This window comes from Zootoca vivipara, chromosome 4, assembly GCF_963506605.1.
Source record: "Zootoca vivipara chromosome 4, rZooViv1.1, whole genome shotgun sequence".
NCBI lineage: Eukaryota > Metazoa > Chordata > Lepidosauria > Squamata > Lacertidae > Zootoca > Zootoca vivipara.
Window position 1 is genome coordinate 84,122,780 of NC_083279.1, and position 23,210 is coordinate 84,145,989.

General features: G+C 44.0%; 1 protein-coding gene across 1 annotated transcript; it reads left to right on the forward strand.

The window, feature by feature from the left end:
• Positions 1-11,063: 11,063 nt before the first annotated feature.
• Positions 11,064-22,538, forward strand: LOC118085534 (collagenase 3). Its single transcript, XM_035116297.2, has 10 exons — positions 11,064-11,270; positions 11,469-11,710; positions 13,088-13,236; positions 13,339-13,464; positions 14,208-14,369; positions 14,822-14,939; positions 17,400-17,533; positions 17,902-18,061; positions 19,496-19,599; positions 21,832-22,538. The coding sequence occupies exons 1-10, from the start codon at positions 11,139-11,141 to the stop codon at positions 21,930-21,932; spliced, it is 1,428 nt and encodes a 475-aa protein (XP_034972188.1). The 5' UTR covers positions 11,064-11,138; the 3' UTR covers positions 21,933-22,538.
• The last annotated feature ends 672 nt before the right edge of the window (positions 22,539-23,210 follow it).

Consider the following 23,210-nt stretch of genomic DNA (forward strand, 5'->3'; position numbering starts at 1 on the left):
TGGCATTCAGCTCTTGCTCAGAGCATGACCTTGTTCCTTGACCATCCTAGCCTTCTCGTCATAGGTGATGGTGTGTGACCTACATAGGCCATCTCTGCTGGGAAGCAGTGATTTTTATCGGCTACACTTTCCACAGACCAGAGATGGCCGGCTGTTGATCCCTGAAGCCAGACTTGACCCCTGAAGCAATGATTCTGATCGAAGGGATAGAGAGCTTTGTGGGCATCTTATGGGGCTTATTTGATTAGAGCTGCTTGGCTTGCTTGATGAGGCCAGGAGGAAGCCGCCTTAAGAGTTCATTGGTTCACTGGGCTCAGTCGCAGAGACAGCTTCAGGGTAGCCTGAATGGTTCAGCCACACTGCATCCTGGTGCTGCAGAGGGCGACACAATTATGAGGTAGAATGGAGCGAGAGAGGCTCCCCCACCCCGCTCACCCATTGTAATCTGCCACCTGAAGCAGCTGCCTCCCTCTGTCTAATGGTAGGGCCAGCTGTGACAAAATGTTTGCCTCCATAAGTTTGGGGAACAAATATCACAACTGGAGAGAGACCTGGTGGAATGTAATGTAAAAGTGCTGTCTAAAATGTACAAAATACTGTATATTCCTACGTATAAGACTACTTTTTAACCCAGGAAAATCTTCTCAAAAGTCAGGAGTCATCTTATAGGCCGGGTCATATTTCTTATATGGCGAGTATATCCCAAACTCTATATTTTAATTGGAAAAGTTGGGGGTCGTCTTATACACCCAGTCATCTTATACGGTATTATTGGAATGGGAGACAAAGAAGAAGAAGAGTTTGGATATGATATCCCGCTTTATCACTACCCTAAGGAGTCTCAAAGCGGCTAACATTCTCCTTTCCCTTCCTCCCCCACAACAAACACTCTGTGAGGTGAGTGGGGCTAAGAGACTTCAGAGAAGTGTGACTAGCCCAAGGTCACCCAGCAGCTGCATGTGGAGGAGCGGAGACGCGAACCCGGTTCCCCAGATTACGAGTCTACTGCTCTTAACCACTATACCACACTGGCTGTGTAAAATCCTCAATGATGTCTACTGCTCTTAACCACTACACCACACTGGCTGTGTAAAATCCTCAATGATACATTGGGCAATAGATATTGGTCATAACATAGACATGGAAGCCTGGGAACGATTGTGGAATAATGGATTCAAATTTTACAGCATGTTATGGTCTAAGAAAAAATATATGAAAATGATATATCGATGGTATCTAACACTGAGCAAATTGGCAAAAATGTATAAATCTAAATGTATAAATCTAAATCAAATTGGTAAAGAGAAAGAAGGCTTTTTAAAATCATATGTGGTGGTCTTGTAGCAAGGATAAAGCTTACTGGGACATTATATCTAATGAATTGAAAAGGATGTTTAAAATAAAGTTTGTAAAAAAAAACGCAGAGGCTTTTCTTTCGGGAATTACAGGGACAGAACGACCTAAATTGTATAGAAACTTATTCATGTGTGCAACTACAGTGGCAAGAATGTTACTTGCCCAAAAATGGAAATAAGAAGTCCCAGCAAAGGAAGAATGGATACAAAAACTTATGGAATATGCAGAAATGGTGAAACTTAGTGGAAAAATAAGACATCAAGATAGCAAACTTTTTATAAAAGAATGGAAATGCTTTACTGAATATTTACAGAGAAATTGCAAACAGGTAAGAATATTGGCAGGATTATTGTAATAACCAGCAGTTATGTAAGAGTATATATATTTAAAGTAGATGAATTAATGAACAAATTAAGTTGATTTAGATATGCAGAAGATGTTTAAAATAAATTTAAGGAACCGCAGAAAGAGGGGGAAGGAAGTCAAGTTTTGAAATGTTAAAATGACTCTAAAATTATTGAAATGTATAAACTTGAAAAAAAATTAAGACAAAATGTTTGCATCTATTTTGGGATGGGGCAGGTTGGTGCAGTGGGGCATCATTAAATGGCTACTCTCCCAACACACCAGGTTGGGGCGGGGGTGGTGCAAGGTGGCAGTGAGGGTTCGGTTCAGAAGTTTTGGATTTTGTGCCACCAGTGAGTTATTTTTAGCTGTGGAAAGCCCAGCAGTGAATCACAGATAAATGGCCACATGGGAGAAGTATCTCTCACACTTTTTCTCTTTCCTCTCAGGTGAACATTAGAAGAGGGAGTTTCAGGTTCCACTGGACTTCCTGTTGTTCGACAAGATTAGCCGCGCATGGTCTGGCTTGATTCAAGATCTTACATGACTCAGGTTTCCTTGTAGCACTGCCTTATCACTTCGCAAGAGATTAGATGTAATGAACGCTTGGTCAGCGTAAGTGAAAGCAAAATAATGGCTGTGGTCCTGAACTGGGCACCTCACAAAGGTTTGGTTTTAGGTCTCAGTAGCAGTTTCTTTGGGGAGGAAATCGTATTTTAATTTGTTTAAAAGACTTTTACAACATGATTTAGAACCCTATTAGTGTGGCATATAGAGTTGAAATAAAATAAAATAATGAAAGCAGTGCAAAGGCAACAGCATAAAAATGCAATGTTAAATTGAAAGCAGTGTTAAAACCAATTGGCATAACATGCTGGATGTCGGGTGAGATACAAGCATCTCTTTACCTTGCACTAGAGTGACATTGGTGCCAGGTGAGCCTGTCTGGGGTGGGCAATCCATAAATGGGATGATGTGGCTGAAAGGGACCTCTCTCCAGTCACCTGGTTTCTGGGGGATGAATCCAGAGTAGAGTCTCTGGGTGAACAGAGTGTTTGGCAGGAGCAGTTCAACCAAGAGGCAAGGTCAGGTGGCTGCCTCAGGCGGCAGAATCCACCAGGGCAGCAGATCCTGATGTCCACATAGATTCCCCCCCCCTTTTTCCTAATGTCGATCTTCCCTTGCCCCTTCTTCCCTGGTAGGGAGGGGGGATGCCATTTCGATGTCCACTTCAAATGTATTGGGCCATCCCTGGTGTTTGGGTTACCCTTATGCAATAGATCATGGGTAGGCAAACTAAGGCCTGGGGGCTGGATCTGGCCCAATCACCTTCTAAATCCAGCCTGCAGACGGTCCGGGAATCAGAGTGTTTTTACATGAGTAGAATGTGTGCTTTTATTTAAAATGCATCTCTGGGTTATTTGTGGGGCCTGCCTGGTGTTTTTACATGAGTAGAATGTGTGCTTTTATTTAAAATGCACCTCTGGGTTATTTGTGGGGCATAGGCATTTGTTCATACCCCCCCAAATATAACCCAGCCCCCCACAAGGTCTGAGGGATAGTGGACCGGCCCCCTGCTGAAAAAGTTTGCTGACCCCTGCAATAGATCATGGAGATCTAATGATGTATGTTTGGGAAGTGCTTGTGGTTGATCAAATTGTATGGACAATTTTATACAGGGCATGTAGCTTGATTAATCACTTATCTGCAAGAAAACAGCACAATCTTTTTCCAGGTCTAGGCATTATATCACATTGTTTAACACAACCCCCCCCCCCATGCCTGTGGTTAAGAGATTATTGTTCAAAGCCAGTTGCTGACACTATAGCAAGATACTTTTGCAAGATCGAGCTTCAAGGAAAATATCTTTACTTAGGTGCATGTAGTTCTTGTGACATTTGTAATGGCATGTCTATTTTGACTTAGGGAGATTTAACTACTCGATTTCAGGTCTTTTCTCTCACCAGGTTATGAGTTGCCCACACAAATGGGAATCGTTTATGGTAAAAAATAAAAAATAGTTTCACAAAGCACTCTAAGAAGTTCATCATCTGTCCTAAACCCGGATTCAAACTGTCCTCTTTGCTATCTTATCACTCAACCATACACCTGGATGGGGCAAGGCAAATCCATTCACCTCCGACCTAAACAGTAGGGTTGGTTGTACCCCACTGCATAGCAATAAATCACATAAAGATAGTCATAATCCTAATATGTCTTTCTTGGCATACATGTTCTGTCAAGAAATAGCAACAAATGAGTCAAAAATCTAAGTCATAACCTTGTCCTAACCTTAAATCTCTCTCGAATCTTCCAACATTCAGCTTTGTTCTAGTATTATAAGAGGGCATCAAAACATTTCCCTTGTGCTTTGCGAATGGCAGTCATGCCAATTAAGTTTCTTTCAGTTTTTCATTTTTCCAACCTACATTTCCATATCAACTTGCACTTTTTTTATATATATAAAATTTATATATATATATATATAAGTCCTTATTAAAATCACCAGCATTTTACCTGAAATTTCTCCTTATACTCTTTTAAACATGCAATTCCCCCTAACGTGCACATTTTTGCAAGCAATTTCCCCTAACATAATGCCTTAATGTACCGGTATGTGTTTTGTGCCCCTTATTTCCTTGGAGAACTGCACCACAAAATCATAGCTGCCAAGTTTTCCCTTTTCTTGCAAGGAAGCCTATTCAGCATAAGGGAAAATCCCTTTAAAAAAGGGATAACTTGGCAGCTATGCACAAAATTCAGAGAGTGAATTTCAAAGGATAGCTGTGTTTCGGTTCACACCTTGCTTCAGGAACTGTGCATAAGGCTGTTTCACGTTAAAATGTGAACTGAACCAGATTTCTCCACTATCCTAAATAACTGGAAGATTAAAGGATGTGGGTTTCTTTAATCTGCAGTCATGTGTGAACTGCAGTAAAAAGAAATGACCATTTTGCCATAAGCCCTTTCAAAACCAGAGTATAACAAGCCACCCAAATGTGGTTTCTCTGCCATGACAGTGCATCGTATTTACACCATTGCAGCACAGCACCGTGTTACTCATGATTGTGTGGCTAATGGGGAGCTCAGATCTCTCCCTGGATCTTTGGCAATACATATCTGTCCCAGACTACTTTAACCAGTTGACCAGACTACTTTAACTGGCTGACCAGTCTTCTTCCTTTCTTCCAACTTTGCATCATGACCATCTGCTTTGAAGTATCAACTCTACTTTTTCTCTCTCTCAGCAAGGCAGAGTCATTTTCAGAAGTTCTTAGAGCAGCTGCAGGGACACTACCCCAGGGCCTAGACCAGGGGTAGGCAACCTAAGGCCCAGGGGCCGGATGTGGCCCAATTGCCTTCTCAATCCGGCCCGCGGATGGTCTGGGAATCAGCGTGTTTTTACATGAGTAGAATGGGTTCCTTTATTTAAAATGCATCTCTGGGTTATTTGTGGGGCATAGGAATTCGTTCATTTTTTTCTCCCAAAATATAGTCCTGCCCACCACATGGTCTGATGGACGGTGGACTGGCCCATGACTGAAAAAGGTTGCTGAACCCTGGCCTAGACATATACAAAGAAGGTGGCTTCCATTGTAATTTCTCCAGCCAGATAACAGCAATGGTTCCCCTCTTATAACCTGCATAGAATCATGGAATTGTAGACTTGGAAGGGACCCCGAGGGTCATCCAGTCGAGCCCCCTCCAATGCAGGAATCTCAGCTAAAGCATCCATGACAGGTGGCCATCCAACCTTTGCTTGAAAACCTCCAAGGAAGGAGAGCCCACAACCTCCCAAGCTAGACTGTTTTACTGTTGCACAGCTCTTGACGTCAGAATGTTCTTCCTAATATTTAGTCAGAATCTCCTTTCTTGTAACTTGGACCCATTGATTTAGGTTCCCAAACTGCGGCCCTCCAGATGTTTTGGCCTACAACTCCCATGATCCCTAGCTAAGAGGACCAGTGGTCAGGGATGATGGGAATTGTAGTACAAAACATCTGGAGGGCCGAAGTTTGGGGATGCCTGATTTAGGTTCTACAACCTACTGAGGAAGTCCATTCCACTGTTGAACAGCTCTTACTGTCAAAACATTCTTCCTGATGTTTAGCCGGCATCACCTTTCTTGTAACTTGGAGCTATTGGTTTGAGTCCTCCCCCTCCAGAGGAGCAGAAAACAAGCTTGTTCCTTCTTTCATGGGATACCCTTGAGATATCTGAAGATGGGTCCCCCATCTCCCCCCAGTCTCTCCTTTTCCAGGCCAATCATAGCCAACTCCTCCAACTGTTCATCAATGCAGCTTTTCTAAATGCCAGTTTCAATCAACTCAAATGTGGCACAGTTGATAGTTCTTTGTGGGATTTTTTTTTTGGATCTGACTTTTTTCTTTTAATAACTAGCACTAATACAGTGGCTTAGGTTTTCCCTCCTTTCCACCATCCTCTCACGGACCTCTTTTGGGGACAAAACATTGAGAAGTACCCAGTGATTTGTTTTCCCTCTGGAAAAATGCTCTCTTGTCCCTTCTCCCAGATATTTCCCACCAATCCAGCTGACCTCATACATGTTCCAAATACTACAGCTGCATCAATATTTTGCTTACCCAGATTTTGAAAACTTCCAGTTTTTCATAATGTAAGATTACCCAGGGTAATGTTAACCAGTTTAGAAAGACCCAGTATGTAGCATACACACAAGAATTATGCTTAATGTGTACTGAAGGTCCATCTCTGAGTTCCAACAGACATGATCCTAAAAATGCACTGATATGTGAGTTGACCCCAAAACAGCCTTAGGTTAGTATTCATTTAACACATCACTAAAAATAAGAAGACAGAGCTGTCTAAAAATTGCATATGATAACTTATATGTATACATGCAATTTTAGAAATAATGACTACAAATTAAATGGAAATGCAATAGATCTCACCATAGTAGGGAACGCAAGAAGTGGCCAACCAGCTGCCTGTGGGAAACCAAGGAGCAGAACAGGAGCACAAGGGCACCCTCTCTTCCCAAAGATTTTCAACAAGTGGTATTCAGAAGCGGGATCTGCGTGGCGCTGTGGTCTAAAACCACTGAGCCTCTTGGGCTTGCCTTTGGTGGTTCAAATCCGAGCAACAGGGTGAGCCCCTGTGGCTCTGTCCCAGCTCCTGCCAACCTAGCAGTTTGAAGGCACAACACTGCAAGTAGAGAAATAGGTACCGCTGGAGCGGGAAGGTAAATGGCGTTTCCGTGTGCTCTGGTTTCCATCATGGTGTCCCGTTGTGCCAGGAGCGGATTAGTCATGCTGGCCACATGACCCAGAAAGCTGTCTGTGGACAAACGCCGGCTCCCTTGGCCTGAAAGCGAGATGAGTGCCGCAACCCCATAGTCGCCTTTGACTGGACTTAACCATTCAGGCATCATTTTCCTTTACCTATTCAGAAGCATTGCTGCCTCCTACTGTGGAGGTAGAGTCATCATGGCTAGTAGCCATGGGTGGCCTTCCCCATGAATTTGTCTAATCCTTCTTGGGGAACTTTAACTTTATACTGGACTCAAATTGGTGGGAAGACTGTCCCACCAATGGGAAGTACAGGATCAGGTTTAAGGTGCTGGTTTTGACCTTTAAAACCCTATGCGGCTTGGGACCCTCATATCTATGGGACCGCCTCTCCTGGTATGCCCCGCGGAGGACCTTAAGGTCCACAAACAACAATATTATGGGAGATCCCGAGCCATAAGGTGGCTAGATTAGCCTCTACTAGGGCCAGGGCCTTTTCAGTATTGGCCCCAACTTGGTGGAACGCGCTTTCACAGGAGGACCAGGGCCCTGCGGGATTTGTCATCTTTCCGCAGGGCCTGCAAGACAGAGCTGTTCCGCCTGGCCTTTGGGTTGGACTTAGTCTGACCCCTGCGTTTTTCCTCCCTCATGGCTTGAATTTGACTACTCAAAATGAGGCTGCATTTTAAATTTTAATACTGTCTTTTAATCTGCATTTTAATTAATTGCTTTTTATGTTTTATTGTAATTTTATTGGTGTGAGCTGCCCTGAGCCCGGTTCTGACTGGGGAGGGCGGGGTATAAATAAATTATTATTATTATTATTATTATTATTATTATTATTATTATTATTATAAAGAAGGACAAACAGTTTAGGTAAACAAGCGATATGGGCCATCTTGGTATGTAATTGCAGCATGACTACTTGCACCAAAAGTACCTGAAAAGGGATGGAGAATTGCTTTGCAGATATACAGCACAGTGGTTCAAATGGTCAGGAGCAATGCTTCCTATTTTGCCATCTGAGGCAAAGCAGAAAGGTTCCACCCTGCTACCACCACCCCACCACCGAAGCCTCCCTTACATGGGTCATATGGTGGCACCCACAAAGCAGCAAAGGTGGCGGCGAGTTCCAGTGAGATCTTGCAAGACCTCTTAGGAGGCCTCGCGGAGCACACAAGCTTTCATGAGATTTTGGTGAGATCTCACAGGAAGCTGCCAATGCTTCTCTGGCAGTGGCAGGCTGGGACACCCACTTGGGCCTCTTGGGGTTCTGCACCTGAGGCGGTTGCCTCTGCCTGCCTCATGGGCCAGCCAGCCCTGAAAATGTTGCCGTGTCCTGGTTGTTTATTTGCATGTGGACTTGCTCTTTCAAAGTTTAAACAAACTGCGATAACCCTGAGGCTCTTAATCTCAGGGTTGGGGGTTCGAGCCCATGTTGGGCAAAAGATTCCTGCATTGCAGAGGGCTGGACTAGATGCCCCTCATTGTCCCTTCCAACGCTGCCATTCTGTCATTCATGGGGACTGCCTTGAGCAGGTTGCCTGACTGCACTTACAGAAAGAATTCCACAGCAATACCCCCAAAATGCAGTACAAACCCACACAGAGATTGCGATCAGAGACAGGAAAATGACACTCCTTCTGAAGCCTGAAGCCTGATATAACTGCTTCCCATTAACTTACGCTAAGGCGGACCATACCAAAGGTTAATGTAGTGTAATGAATAAATAACCAATCTATAAATCTCCTGTATTGTCCAAATTCCTTCCCTCTGCAAACACATGGAGGGGAAATTCATGATTTGATTGGTGATTTCCCTGTATAACTGCTATACGTAATACTGAATGAAACTAGAAAATTATCCCGTTGATTAATTCTATTCCCCTTCCATTGTTTTTGCTCGTTTGGCATGGCTTGATATAGGGCTGTTATTATCCAAAAAGTTGGTTGAAGTTTAACCACTACTGTTTCCTGTCTGACTATGGTTTTGTCAACAGACTGGATGTATAGTGGGCAGCAAAATACTCAGTGACTAAATGGGGAATAATGGACAAAGTCCGGAAGTAATAAAAACAATCTTGATGTAATATCACAGACCAACAGGTTCAGCCTGTGATAGGAAATCTTAATTCTCAAAAGAATATCATTAAACAGAAGTGACTATTCTCATTGCATTGGAAGTTTTGTATGCAAAAAAGGCCACACATACAAACATTCAAAGTAGTATGGAAAGAAGCATTAAATTTGCTTCATCTTCTGCCTTACAGTCAAAACGACATTTTTACAGGTTTATTCATTTAGTTTATTTATTAATTTCACTTTTGCATTGCTCTTCCTCAAAAGGAGCATAGTTTTATAAAAAAAATTGCCAACACAAGGGAACTCAAACAGAATAACTTGAAGCACACACGCAAGCACATGATATCTTGGAAACTTTCCCATAGCGCAGTCACAAAACCAGCCCATGCTGTTAGGCGTTATCAGGCCTTAAATTTGTAATAGCTCAGGAAAGCAATGCGCCCCAGGGTGTTGAAAGGGGCTCAGGGTCTAACCCAGTCACACTGATATCTACCACCCTCTCTCCCACCTCCTCCTGAATGGAAGGCCAAAAGTGCAATTAATAATACAGTGAAATAAACAAATAAATTTGTAAAAATGTTATTCTGACTGTAAGGCAGAAGATAAAGGTACATGAAGAAGTCCTTTATTTTATCAGTCTTGAATCTTCCAACATTCAGCTTCATTTAAGGTCCACGAGTTCTAATGTTATGAGAGAAAAGGAACCTTTTCTCTGCCATTTCTTTATTTCTATCCAGTGCTAAAAGGGACGTGGGTGGCACTGTGGTCTAAACCAGTGTTTCTCAACCAGTGTGCCTCCAGATGTTTTGGGACTACAACTCCCATCATCCCTAGCTAGCAAGACCAGTGGTCAGGAATGATGGGAGTTGTAGTCCCAAAACATCTGGAGGCACACTGGTTGAGAAACACTGGTCTAAACCACTGAACCTCTTGGGCTTGCCGATTGGAAGGTCGGTGGTTCGAATCCTCATGACAGGGTTAGCTCCTGTGGCTCTGTCCCAGCTCCTGCCAACCTAGCAGTTCAAAAGCATGCCAGTGCAAGTAGATAAATAGGTACTGCTGGGGCGGGAAGGTAAATGGCATTTCTGTGTGTTCTGGTTTCCGTCATGGTGTTCCATCGCACCAGAAGCAGTTTAGTCATGCTGGCCACATCCAGGCCACGGAAAGCTGTCTGTGGACAAACGCTGGCTCCCTCGGCCTGAAAGCTGAGATGAGCACTACAATCCCATAGTTGCCTTTGACTGGACTTAACCATCCAGGGGTCCTTTACCTTTTACCTTTTATCCAGTGCCATTTTTCTAGAAAAAGAGGTACCAGAACTCACCATGAACACCTTGCTTGTTCTCTTATAATGGCAATGGCACCCGCCTGAGAGGTGCTGGAACCGAGTTCTTGTGAATTCTGACTGAAAAAAAGCCCTGCTTCTATCATGCCACTTTTCTCTAACGTAAAATTTCCCAAATGCTGCAACCTTTCCTCCTAGCGGAGAGCTGCTCCATCCCCTTGGTCATATAGGTTGCCCTTTTCTGAAAAGGGTTTCCAGCTCTACAATATACGTTTTGAGGCAAGGCCACCGGTGCTGACTGAGAGGCTAGGGGCATTGGAGTTTTTGATCACACGAGAAAAGCCCCGCGCACAGATGTGGAAGTCAGAAATGTGGTGAAAAATCCTTTAAGCCAAGCTGCTGTCTCCTATATTGCTTGCAATGCAGTTGTCTACTGAAAACAAAAAGGAAGAAGGATTGTTTCCAAAGAGGCAGGTCAAATAAAGTTATTGCAACGTAGTCAAAAATGCCGTTTGCCCCACTCAACCCTTCCCACAGCACCTGGGAATATGCTGAGACTTGTGTTTATGTGAAGTCATGGTTTCTGCACCACCAGTAGGTCAACAGATTCCTAAAACCAAGACTCCTTGGGAGGGAGGTGGTGGAGGAGGAGAGGAGCAGAGAGTCTTGCAAGCATGTTTATTTTACAGTCACTCGGAAGTTGTAACCTGTCCCTGAGAGATGATGAATCACCAGTGCAGCTCTATAAAAGCCAAACCATGTTATAAGCTGAACCATCAGAGCTCCAAAACCTCAGCATTGATCATGAAGCATCCAAGTGCTGCAGTGGCCTTCTTTCTTTTGCTGGGCATATCGCGGTGTTTTGCCCTGCCAATATCCATATCAGATGAAGACGACAGCGATGAATTCACGAGGGAGAAATTCGAGTTAGCAGAGGTATGGCGTAGGACCTAGAATAGGCTCTGTTCTCTCTGCCTTCTCTCTGTTGTCTTCTCTCCTATCAAAACTGAGGCTGTAAGGGCAGAGGCTTGTCCTTTTTGCTTACATGAGTTTGTAAATTGAATAAGAACAATACATTGCAGTAGCAGTGAATTAGAAGTCTAATTGGTTTTCTCTCCCCCCCCCTCCACCCAGCGCTATCTAAAGAGGCATTACAACCTCCGGTCCAACCCGGCTGGGATACAGAGGAAGGCAGGTGATACTGTCACATCCAAACTTCGAGAAATGCAGGCATTTTTTGGACTGGAAGTAACAGGCAAGCTCAACAAAGAGACGTATGAACTAATGCAACAGCCGCGGTGCGGGGTTCCTGATATTGGGGAATACAACTTTTTCCCTCGAAAGCTGAAGTGGACTCACACTAATATAACTTACAGGTAACGACCCTGGCTCTGGGTCCAGATCTATTTGTGCTGATGCTTGACAGTATCTTCATGCAGCCCAAGCACAACTCCTGTGCCATGGTATGTTTTAGAGACTTTGGTTTGGCGCACTCGTCACTGAGTGCTCTGCAGGATCTCAGGGGGTTTGCTAATTCTGATCTCGTATGTAAGATCTCACATGACCTGGAAGCTGTACGCCGGCTCCCTCGGCCAATAACGTGAGATGAGCGCCGCAACCCCAGAGTCGGTCATGACTGGACCTAATGGTCAGGGGCAGGGCCGGCCCTACGGCAAGGCTGGGTGGCGCAGGGCACCAGGGCGCCGGGCCGCCAGGGGGCGCTGCGCTGCGCCCGCCAGACAGCCGCGCTGGGAAACGGGGCGGGGGCGCCAGATATGCTTAAGACAGCCCTGGTCAGGGGTCCCTTTACCTTTATGTAAGACTTATAGCAGGAATGGGGAACCGGTGACCTTCAAGGTTCCGGTAGACTCTGGCTCCCATCAGCCCCAGCCAGGCTGGCCAATAGTCAGGGATGATGGGAGTTGTAGCATGTTGTAATACATGCATGTTTAATGGTATCACACTTTGCAACATAGAATCACAGAATCATAGAGGGTCATCTATTCTGCCCCCTGCAGTGTGGGAATCCTGCCCACAGCCAACCCTGCATGGACTTGAACCACCAACCTTCTGGTTAACAGCCAGATGCACTCCTTTTTTTGTTGTTGTTACAGCAGCGTTAGGCATTTAGCATGTATTTTGTGACTTTAAGCCAACCTGGTGTGCTGTTTTTTGCAGACTAACAAGATGTGGAAGAAGGTTATGTACAACATTTGGAAATCTCATGCCATATGCTACTGTCTCTATCATCAAAGCCTATAAGCTTTGAGTTCATTTAATTTGCCCCACACAATTTCCTTTCAATTTCCTTTTCCAAACAGCCGGTGAGGAATCAGATAAGAGAAACACAGTACCTTTTGTGAATGAGGTGCTCAGATGTAGCTAATAAAAGCAGGAATGGAAGTAAAGTTTTAAATATCTAGGCGAACCATCAATATGTCTGGCTACACACACACACACACACACACACACACACACACACTCATTGTGTCTCGGTCATTGTTCTTTATTAGTACTTCCAAAAAAGGAAGGTGAATTTATTATAACTCTGCAATAATAACCACACATTCTCTAACAGGAAAGGGGCATATATCTGTATGCTTTTCATATTTGCTAAATTGGCAGTGGAGAAAGACATGTAACTTTTGAAATATTGTGATAGGGGATGCTTTGCAACAGGTTTTGAGTTTGCAGAGAACCATCTGAAGGTATTGGGATTTTTTTTTATTTTTTATTTTTTGCTTTCCTCATAGGATTCTAAATTACACCCCTGATCTGAAAAAGTCTGAGGTCGACAGAGCATTCAAGAAAGCGTTCAAGGTCTGGTCTGATGTGACGCCACTCAACTTTACTAGAATTCGCAATGGTACTGCTGATATCATGATTTCTTTTGGAAGGAAAGGTAACTAGAGTGAAATTGCTGTATTAATGGCTGTGTTACTTGTTTGCTTGATTTGCAATTAAGCATGCTGATCATATTCATTTCTGTTTCAAATATTTACAGAGCATGGTGATTTCTATCCCTTTGATGGACCTTCTGGGTTATTAGCTCATGCCTTCCCTCCTGGGCCAAATTTTGGAGGAGATGCTCATTTTGATGAAGACGAGCTGTGGTCTACAGATTCCAAAGGTAGCGTATATGCTTTGAATATAATTTTTATTACCACTGTGTGGGTTGTTGGTTCTAAATAGCATCCGCTGTGAAGCCAGGAAATGTTTGACCAGTGAATTACTTAGCAAGCAGATTCTCCTGTCTTGTTTTGCTGCGTGATTCATAATTGTTGAAATGAACAATTTCACAAATAGTAAATAAAGACTGAACAGGTTGTTTTGAATATTGCTTCTTTTGTCATTCCTTACCCATATTGCCTGTGGCATACCTCCTTAAGCAATACAGGCACTCCGAGGCTTCCATATTAACTTGGAAATGTGCTTCGCTGAATTCAGTGGAACTTACTCCCAAGCAAAGGTACATAGGATTGCAGCCCAAGGATAAAGGGGGCTAAAGCAGAGCTGGGAAGCTTGTGACTCTCCAAATGTTGCTGTTGGACTACAGTTCGCATCAGCCTCAGCCAGTTTGGCCAATGCCCAGTGATTCTGGGAGTTGTAGTCCTATAACATCTGGAGGGATGCAGCAGATTCCACAACCCGGGACTAAACCAGAGATGTGCTGCCTTGCTGTTCATTTAATTAACAGATGACAGATACTATTTCTATTCTCTCTGTAATGCAAAGAAAAGAGTAGTGAATGGTATCAGGTGTAATATTTTAATACGTTGCAAAAGGAGGCATTAAACAAAAGAATCCGGCTAAAGCAGCCTAGTGATATAAGCTCTGTAGCTTTCATAACAAGATGCACATGCTGTTTTCTAGGATATAATTTGTTTCTTGTGGCTGCCCACGAGTTTGGTCATTCACTTGGACTTGAGCATTCCAGAGACCCAGGAGCTTTGATGTTTCCAATTTACACATACACTGGAAATAAAGGCTTATTGCTTCCAGATGATGACGTACAAGGGATCCAGATTCTATATGGTATGCCTGCATTCCCCCCCCCTGTTTTCTCCTTATGTGTACATATAATTCTGCCATGGAAGTCATGAGTAATAAATTTCCTTGTTGTTTCTGTTCACCAGCCTGATGCGGCGAGATCTGTCACTGTATAACTTTACAATGCACATATAAAATCACAATTTTCTACAAGTGTTCCATATATTAGATCCCATAAAACGCTGCACACAAGTTCAGATGCTAAAGTAAGGGAAGGACCTGAATGATAGAGCTTCTGCTTTGCAAACAGAAAGCCTCAGGTTCAATCCTCATTTCATGCAGGTAGAGCTGGGAGAGACTGAAATGCTGGGAAGCTGCTGCCAATTGGTGTGGAAAATGTTAAACTAGATGAACCAATGATCAGATCTGTGTTCCTAAATACTGTACAGTCAACAAGCTTATAGTTTCCCGCATAACACATGTACTTTACTGGACAGGTGCAGGAGACCACGACCCCCATCCTGATCACCCCAAAACGCCTGAGAAATGTGATGCAAACTTGACGCTGGATGCTATCACGGAGCTTCGAGGAGAAATGGTGATCTTCAAGGACAGGTGCGGCACAACCGAAATATGTGCATCCATAAACTTTTTGTCTAGTGACAGAGCAGGCCTGTGCAACTTGAAGCACACCCAGCCACACACTTCGTCCAATATTGCAAAGGTTGAATAGGGTTCAACCGGATTGAAAAATCCGGGATCAGCAGCGCCACGGTACCAGAAGTCGCTTCTACACACTTCCGGGCATGCGTAGAAGCGACTTCCGATGCCGCTGTGCCCATTTCCAAAATGTCCGCAGCACCAGAAGTCGCTTCTACACATGTCCGGAAGTGCGTAGAAGCGAATTCTGGCACCGCTCTGCCCATTTCCAAAATGTCCTCAGTGCCAGAAGTTGCTTCTACGCATGTCCGGAAGTGCGTAGAAGTGACTTCTGCCACTGCAGACATTTTGGAAATGGGCACAGCGGCATCGGAAGTCGCTTCTACGCATGTCCGGAAGTGCGTAGAAGCGACTTCCGGTGCCAGCGCAGCACCAGAAAAACATGGCCGCTGGCAGGAGCTCCGTAATCTGGGGGAATACGGGGTATTTTGCCATTCGGGACACCTGCGGGAAACGGTAAGAAAATACGGGGGTTTCCCGGGGGAAACAGGGTACTTGGCAGCTATGTGAATAGGGCCACCTTTGTCAAAACAACAAAAACAACCCAATTCTCATCTTAAGGGTCATTTATTCATTCTATTATATCCATGATTGCAGACAGTATGCATTGTACAAATAAAAAGAGAATAACCGCACTGCAAGGCAACCACAATGAGGTTAAGAGACAACATACAAGCACTATTTTGTTTTGTTTTGTTTGGATTTTGTTTTGTTTTCTGTTGTTTTGATTTCTCTTCACTTTAATCCCTACTGAATATTTTCAATAATATATATATAGAGAGAGAGAGAGGGAGAGAGAGAGAGAGCATACAAAGCCACATTCAAAAACCAGTATAATACATGTTGCAGTGAACAGCATACAACTGAATAGCCAACCCCCAACATAAAATTCCCGGGAAAAGAAAATCTGGTGCTGAAAAGACAGTGGTGTTGCTGCAAGGCTAGGAAGAGAATTAATATCCAAGTACTCCCCATTACCCAATGCTGAAGCTGTGATGGCTGTGCTGTACCTCCACTGCCAGAGAGTGTATGCCAGTTGCTGGGGGAAACAAGTGAGGAGAGCACTGTTGCACTTAAGTCCTGCTTGGAGGCATCTCAGAGACATCTGTGGTTGACCACTGTGAGAGAAAAATGCTGAACTAGATGGGTCATTGGCCTGTTCCAGAAGGCTCTTCTTATAGGATGAATCTGGTTCTCCTGTGGTACTGAGATTTTTATTAGGAGGCCCTATTCCCCTCACAGAGCTACAGTTTCCAGAGTGGTTTAACAAACCATTCCTCTTTGCAGGGAACAATAGCTCCATGAGAGGAGTTGTTGTTGTTTAGTCGTTTAGTCGTGTCCGACTCTTCGTGACCCCATGGACCAGAGCACACCAGGCACTCCTGTCTTCCACTGCCTCCCATAGTTTGGTCAAACTCATGTTGGTGGCTTCGAGAACACTGCCCAACCATCTCGTCCTCTGTTGTCCCCTTCTCCTTGTGCCCTCCATCTTTCCCAACATCAGGGTCTTTTCCAGGGAATCTTCTCTTCTCATGAGGTGGCCAAAGTATTGGAGCCTCAGCTTCAGGATCTGTCCTTCCAGTGAGCACTCAGGGCTGATTTCCTTAAGAATGGATAGGTTTGATCTTCTTGCAGTCCATGGGACTCTCAAGAGTCTCCAGCGATGAAAGGAGTAGGGTCTCCTACCAACCACCTTTAACAGTGCCCATGATTCTTTGGGGGTAGCCATGACTGCTTAAAGTTTTGTGATACTGCTTTAAATGTATAGTGCAGAGGGGGCCCTTATTAGTGGGCTGCATTTGGCTTGGTGCCTCACTTTGCAAACAAGGAATGCTGTGAAGACCTGCTCCAAAACGCTAAAGATGAGCCTGATTAGTGAATCCGTTAACACAAGCTCTTGGGAATATCTTCCAGGCGAGAAACATGCTTTTTACCTTGAATGATTGACTTTAGAATGATTTGACAACTATTAAATTTGTATATTATTTGTGTTGTCTGAGAAATGGCATTAGCAAATTAATTTCTGTAGTACTTTAAGGACTACAGTGGTACCTCTACTTACGAATAACTCTACTTACGAATGTTTCTACTTACGAACGGAGCTCCGTCTGCCATCTTGGATGCGGTTTAGATAGGATTTTTTCTACTCACGATTTTTTAGATAGGGTTGCTTCAACTTACGATTTTTTTCTCCCAATGCAGTCCTATGGGATTCTACTTACAATTTTTTTTGACTTACGAATGTGCATTCGGAACGCATTAAATTCGTAAGTAGAGGTACCACTGTATTCAGTTATCTTTAACTTTGGTAAAATGCTAGCCTACCATGTTAGAACATCCCTCTTCCTATCACAGGTTCTTCTGGCGCCTACATCCTCAGATGGTTGAGGCGGATTTGGTACAAATTAAGTCGTTTTGGCCAGAAATCCCAAGCAAGATTGACGCGGCTTATGAGCATCCTACCAACGACCAGGTGCTGCTATTCAGGGGTAGGTCTTCTGCAGAAATCTCTCTGCCTGATCCTCAAGACTCTTCCCACACCACACACCCTCTCCCCCTCCCACAGACATGCCCCTTACTGCATAGGGCATGGGAGTCTGCGCAGAAACAAGCCTATTTGTTGTTCTGGCTTGGGCCCCCAGAAGTTTTCTCAGAAAGGAATGCCACCGACAAGGCTGTATAATGGCGTGATTGTACCAATCCCACCCGTCCTAAATTCATTCCAGTGAATTAAATCCTCCTCAGTCTAATTTTTACAGAAGGGGAACCCTTAGTGAGACATTAGCATGCCTAAGGCTATATGGCAATCACATGGTTGAATCTGAAGCCTAATACATTAATTCATACTTATTCACAGGGAAGAAAGTCTGGGCTTTGAATGCCTACGACATAGTAGAGGGCTACCCTAAAAAGATTTACGAATTGGGCTTTCCAAGATCTGTGAAGGGAGTCGATGCCGCGGTCCACATCAAAGATACTGGCAAGACTCTCTTTTTCGCTGGAGAAAAATACTGGAGGTATGTTGAAAATTCTTATCTTCCCCATAGTAGTTTTGCCAGTTTCTCTCTCATTTCCCCCCACTATTCCAATGATGTAAGAACCACAACATTTGGTCATTGGTTTGGCTCCTCCAAATTTAGGAACATGGGGACAGGGGCCATGGTGTTAACTCAACGACATTTTCTGCATCCTGTCACTCTTAAAGCCCACAACAATGAGTCCTCTAGATAAGCTGAGGAGGCCTATTCCATAGACTTACATTTAGATGTTGTACTCATGTGTTAGACCAGGTGCCCTCCATATGTTGCTGGACTCCAGTTCCCATGAGCCCAAGCCAGCATGCTTCGTAGTAAGGGATGATGGGAGTTGAAGTCCAACAGTAATTGGAGAGACCACATTGACTAGTGCTGTGGTAGACTAATGGGTGAGCAAGGGAGGAGGACTCACACTGAGGGAATACTCAGGCAGCACTTTTCCCCACTTCCACAGCATTTCCAAGTTTTATGTGATTTTTCACATGAGGTAAAAGCCACTTCTGAAAAACTAGCAGAGCCTAGTGGGCATTTAGCACTCAATTCCCCAGGTTATTTGCTTCTAAGGGAAAATCCGTTGGCATCCCCGTTAACCCAGAAAATCGTAGTTTTTCATTGTAATTTCACATGACAAAATTGGGGGAAGTATTCCAGCATATGGTCCTTTCCCAGCATTTAAAATTTAGCGTGACGTGGAGGTATATCGATTGTGATCCATAACGTAACAAGAAGTGCCATGTGAAAGCAACGTCAGAACCCAGGATTGAAGCCCTAGCATTCTGGTCAGGAAAACTGACACAATTATCCCCATGTCCGAATGTGCCATTAGTAGTCCCATCCTCGATATTGCACGTTCTCGCTAGCTTGAGCTCCTGGCATCTGCACTGCATAACATTTCTGGATAGGGCAGAACAATGTCCTTCAACCTTGGGTCCCCAGATGTTGTTTGACCACAACCCCTATCATCCCCAGCCAACGTATGGTCATGGATGGTGGGAGTTGGTCCAGCAACACCTGGGAACCCAAGGATGAAGACCCCTGGGGTTGGCCATGTGTCTCCTACCTGTTCTGGAGTGTGAGGTGTTGTGGGGAAGAATTCTCTTGCAAAGCAGCACCTGCTTCACGGAACTTCCCTCCATTTCATGTTCAGTATTGTATAGAGATAGATGATGCGCCCTCAGCCATTTTCAGTATATGTTTCTGTTCTAGCAAGAATTTACAGGTTGCTGCTGCAAATGCTGGCACTTTTTTGTATCCTGTCTTTTTAATTCTACGGTATCATTTATTGGTCTGGATTTTAGATTTTTTATGTTTGCGTTTTGTCGTCAGCTGCATTGAATTGGAACAGAATTACGATGCATAATGCTATACATAAATGAAACACTTGCTTATTTACTTTCTTTCCCCCCTCAAATGAAGTTATGATGAACAGAACCAAGTTATGGAGAAAGGCTACCCTAGATATCTTGAGGAGGATTTCCCTGGGATTGGTCACCGAGTGGATGCAGCTTATGAGAAGAATGGTATGCATTTTATTTGTGTTGACACCTGGCATTTTTGGGTGAAAAACCAGATTGGCCCGTTCCAGATGCTTGCTTTGGGGGACCCTTCAGGGTTTTTTCCTGGCCCAGTGCTCCAAACCCGTGCCAGACAGCTTTGTCTAACCACCATTTTATTTTCTCACAATACAGTGGTACCTTGGAAGTCGAACGGAATCCATTCCAGAAGTCCATTCAACTTCCAAATCGTTTGAAAACCAAAGTATGGCTTCTGATTGGCTGCAGGAAGCTCCTGCAGTCAATCAGAAGCCGTACAAACTCCATTGGACGTTCAGCTTCCAAAAATACTTTGCAAACCAGAACAGTCACTTCTGGGCTTGCGACGTTCGGGAGCCAAAATGTTCGAGAACTAAGCTGTTCGAAAATCAAGGTACAACTGTACTGACATAGGGTTGCTCTGGGAGGTTGTGGAAATTAAAGTGACAGCTAGTCAAAGAAACACAGGAAGCTGCCACATGCAGAATCAGGCCATCGGTCTATTCAGCTCAGAATTGGTCAAGTTCACACTATATACACAGTGCCAGATTTAGGTTTGATGAGGCCCTAAGCTACTGAAGGTAATGGGGCCCTTTATATGTCGCTGTTTTTTGTGTTGAATATGTGCTATGTGGTAATTTAAGGACCTAATAGGTATCTCAAGCCATTTGCACATAAGATAGATAGATTTTTTATTGCGGCTAAAAGCCCACACAAGCAAAGTACATCAAACAGTAAAAAAAAACTGCCTTTCAGAAACAAAAGAAAAACAAACAGCAGCAGCATCTTTGTAAAAGTTACACCACAGCCATTTGGGGTGAACGCAGTCGAATATCTATATATGTGTGTAAAATTGCCAAGAAATAATAGAATAGAATAATATATTAAAAGGTTTCAATAATCATACAGCACATAACAAAATATGTATTTTAATCAAAGTAATTGTTGAAAAGTCCATGCAGAATGCAAAGTCCATGCAGAATGTAGGCACCCTATATATAGAAATGAGCAAACAAGTGATATTTTAGGGAGTAGGCTAGCAGGCGGGGGCCATTACTTACATCACAGGAGCCTTCACAACACAAAACAGCAAGAGAGCAGGGCCCTAAACTATAGCTTGCTTAGCTTATACAGTGGTACCTCGGTTTAGGAACACAATTGGTTCCGGAAGTCTGTTCATAAACTGAAGCGTTCATAAACTGAAGCGAACTTTCCCATTGAAAGTAATGGAAAGTGAATTCATCCGTTCCAGACGGGTCTGCGGCGTTTGTAAACCAAAAATTCGTAAACCGAGGTGTTCGTAAACCGAGGTTCCACTGTACATAAATCCGGCATTGCATATACCTCTAAAGTACTACAATGCCATTTTAAGCGCAAATGCTTTCCCCAAAATTATTCCAGGAGCTGAACTTTGTTAAAGGTGCTGAGAATTGCAAGCAGACCCCTATTTCCCCCTCACAGAGCTACAATTCTCTGAGTTCCCAGTGAAGAGAGATTGAATGTTGAACCTCTCTCAGAACTGTAACTCTGTGAGGAGAACAAGGGTCTCCCAACAATTCTCAGCACCCTTAACAAACTACAGCTCCCAGAATTATTTGGGCGCAAGGGGAGCCATTGCACTTGGCAGCTGGTTTGGGCTCTCCGAAGTTTCATCACAATGTGTTATTGTGGACACACGCCCCACAGGGGGGCAATTTGATTTGGGGGGGGGATTCGAGAATGAGTTATTAACAGTTAATGGCCTTTTAGGCTTCCTCCACTTGAATAGGAGTTCACTTTCTGAATAATAAGAATTATATGTCACTGGGGGGTGGGCATCAGGATTTTAGAGATGCTTAGGTGGGGCATGGCCAAAAAAAAGTGTTGATGGGCAACATCAAGGTACCTGCCACTCTCTCTCTCTCCTAAAGTGGAACAGGTGGTCACCTTGCAGTTGTACATGCCAGCCTCACAATGCAATCCTCAACTTGTCTGCTGATAAGCAAATCATATTCGATTCAGTGGGGCTTGTTGGCATCCATCTCGAGAGACAATGGAGTTTGCCTGCCAGCCAGGGTGAAGTCAGTCCAAGGCTCAGAATGCAGCATTAATCAACAAATTGCTTTGTGAGGGGGGGGGGAGGGGGGAATGCTTTTTGATTTACTGTTTTTAAAAAGAAGTAACATAAATAGCAGCAACATGAAGCGGGAATCTTATCTGAATGGTTTCCTTCCTCTGCAGGTTATATATATTTTTTCAATGGACCACTGCAGTTCGAATTCAACATCTGGAGTGAAAGAATTATTCGGGTCTTGAACACCAACTCCATTTTCTGGTGCTGATTGCTCTGGATCAGGTTCTGAACTGTGGGAAAAAATGCCTTCCATGAAAAAATATACTGTGGGTGTTTGGTTATATATGTGTGTGTGTGTGTGAGAGAGAGAGAGAGAGAGAGAGAGAGAGAGAGAGAGAGAGAGAGAGAGAGAGAGAGAGAGAGAGAGAAGGTAAGGTAAAGGACAGCCTGGACTGTTAAGTCCAGTCAAAGACAACTATGGGGTGTGCCACTCATATTGCTTTTCAGGCCGAGGTGAGTGGGCTCAGCTACATTAGTAAAAAACAACAATTTGAATGCATTATAAACATGCAACACCAGATGGCGCCAGAGAGCAAATTTTTTTTCTATATACACGATTTTCCATAGGGTTTCCCCCCTCTTTTGTTATAACAATCTAATTTCTCACTTATTTATAGCAGGTTTTCCCCCTGTGTGTAGATCCACCTAGTGAGTGTGTGTGTGTGTGTGTGTGTGTGTGTGTTTTAACCAGTCAGCTTGATTCTGTGAACAAGCTCTTTGCCATTCTTCCTTTGACTTTGTTTTGTGGATATGAGGCTGTATAGCACTACGTCCATCAGTCTGGAACTGAAATAAAAAATGTTTTTAAACGACAGCATTCATATCTTGTGGGACATTACAGTTCATAAAAGATGACAGAAGAAGCAGGCAACATTCCAGTTATGTGCTGATCGAAAAACTGGCCCTGTAGAATTATACTACTCGAGAACTCAGAGTGAACAAGCAACTTACTGTTTGTTTATTTGTGGCATTTGCATCCTGCCCTCAAGTCAAACAGGCTCTCAAAGCGGCTTGCCAAAAATCAGTATTTAGATGGTCCCTAGACTCAAGCTTAAGGGACGCAGGTGGCGCTGTGGGTTAAACCACAGAGCCTAGGGCTTGCTGATCAGAAGGTCGGTGGTTCGAATCCCCGCGACGGGGTGAGCTCCCGTTGCTCAGTCCCAGCTCCTGCCAACCTAGCAGTTCGAAAGCATATCAAAGTGCAAGTAGATAAATAGGTACCACTCCGGTGGGAAGGTAGATGGTGTTTCCGTGTGCTGCTCTGGTTCGCCACATGGCCTGGAAGCTGTACGCCAGCTCCCTTGGCCAATAGAGTGAGATGAGCGCTGCAACCCCAGAGTCAGTCATGACTGGACCTAATGGTCAGGGGTCCCTTTACCTTTAAACTCAAGCTTACGAAATATAAAAAAGACACAGCACACAAGGAAAAGGGAATGGGCGGGAGGAGGGAACAGCAAGCTCAGGTACACGTTACAGTTCTTACAAT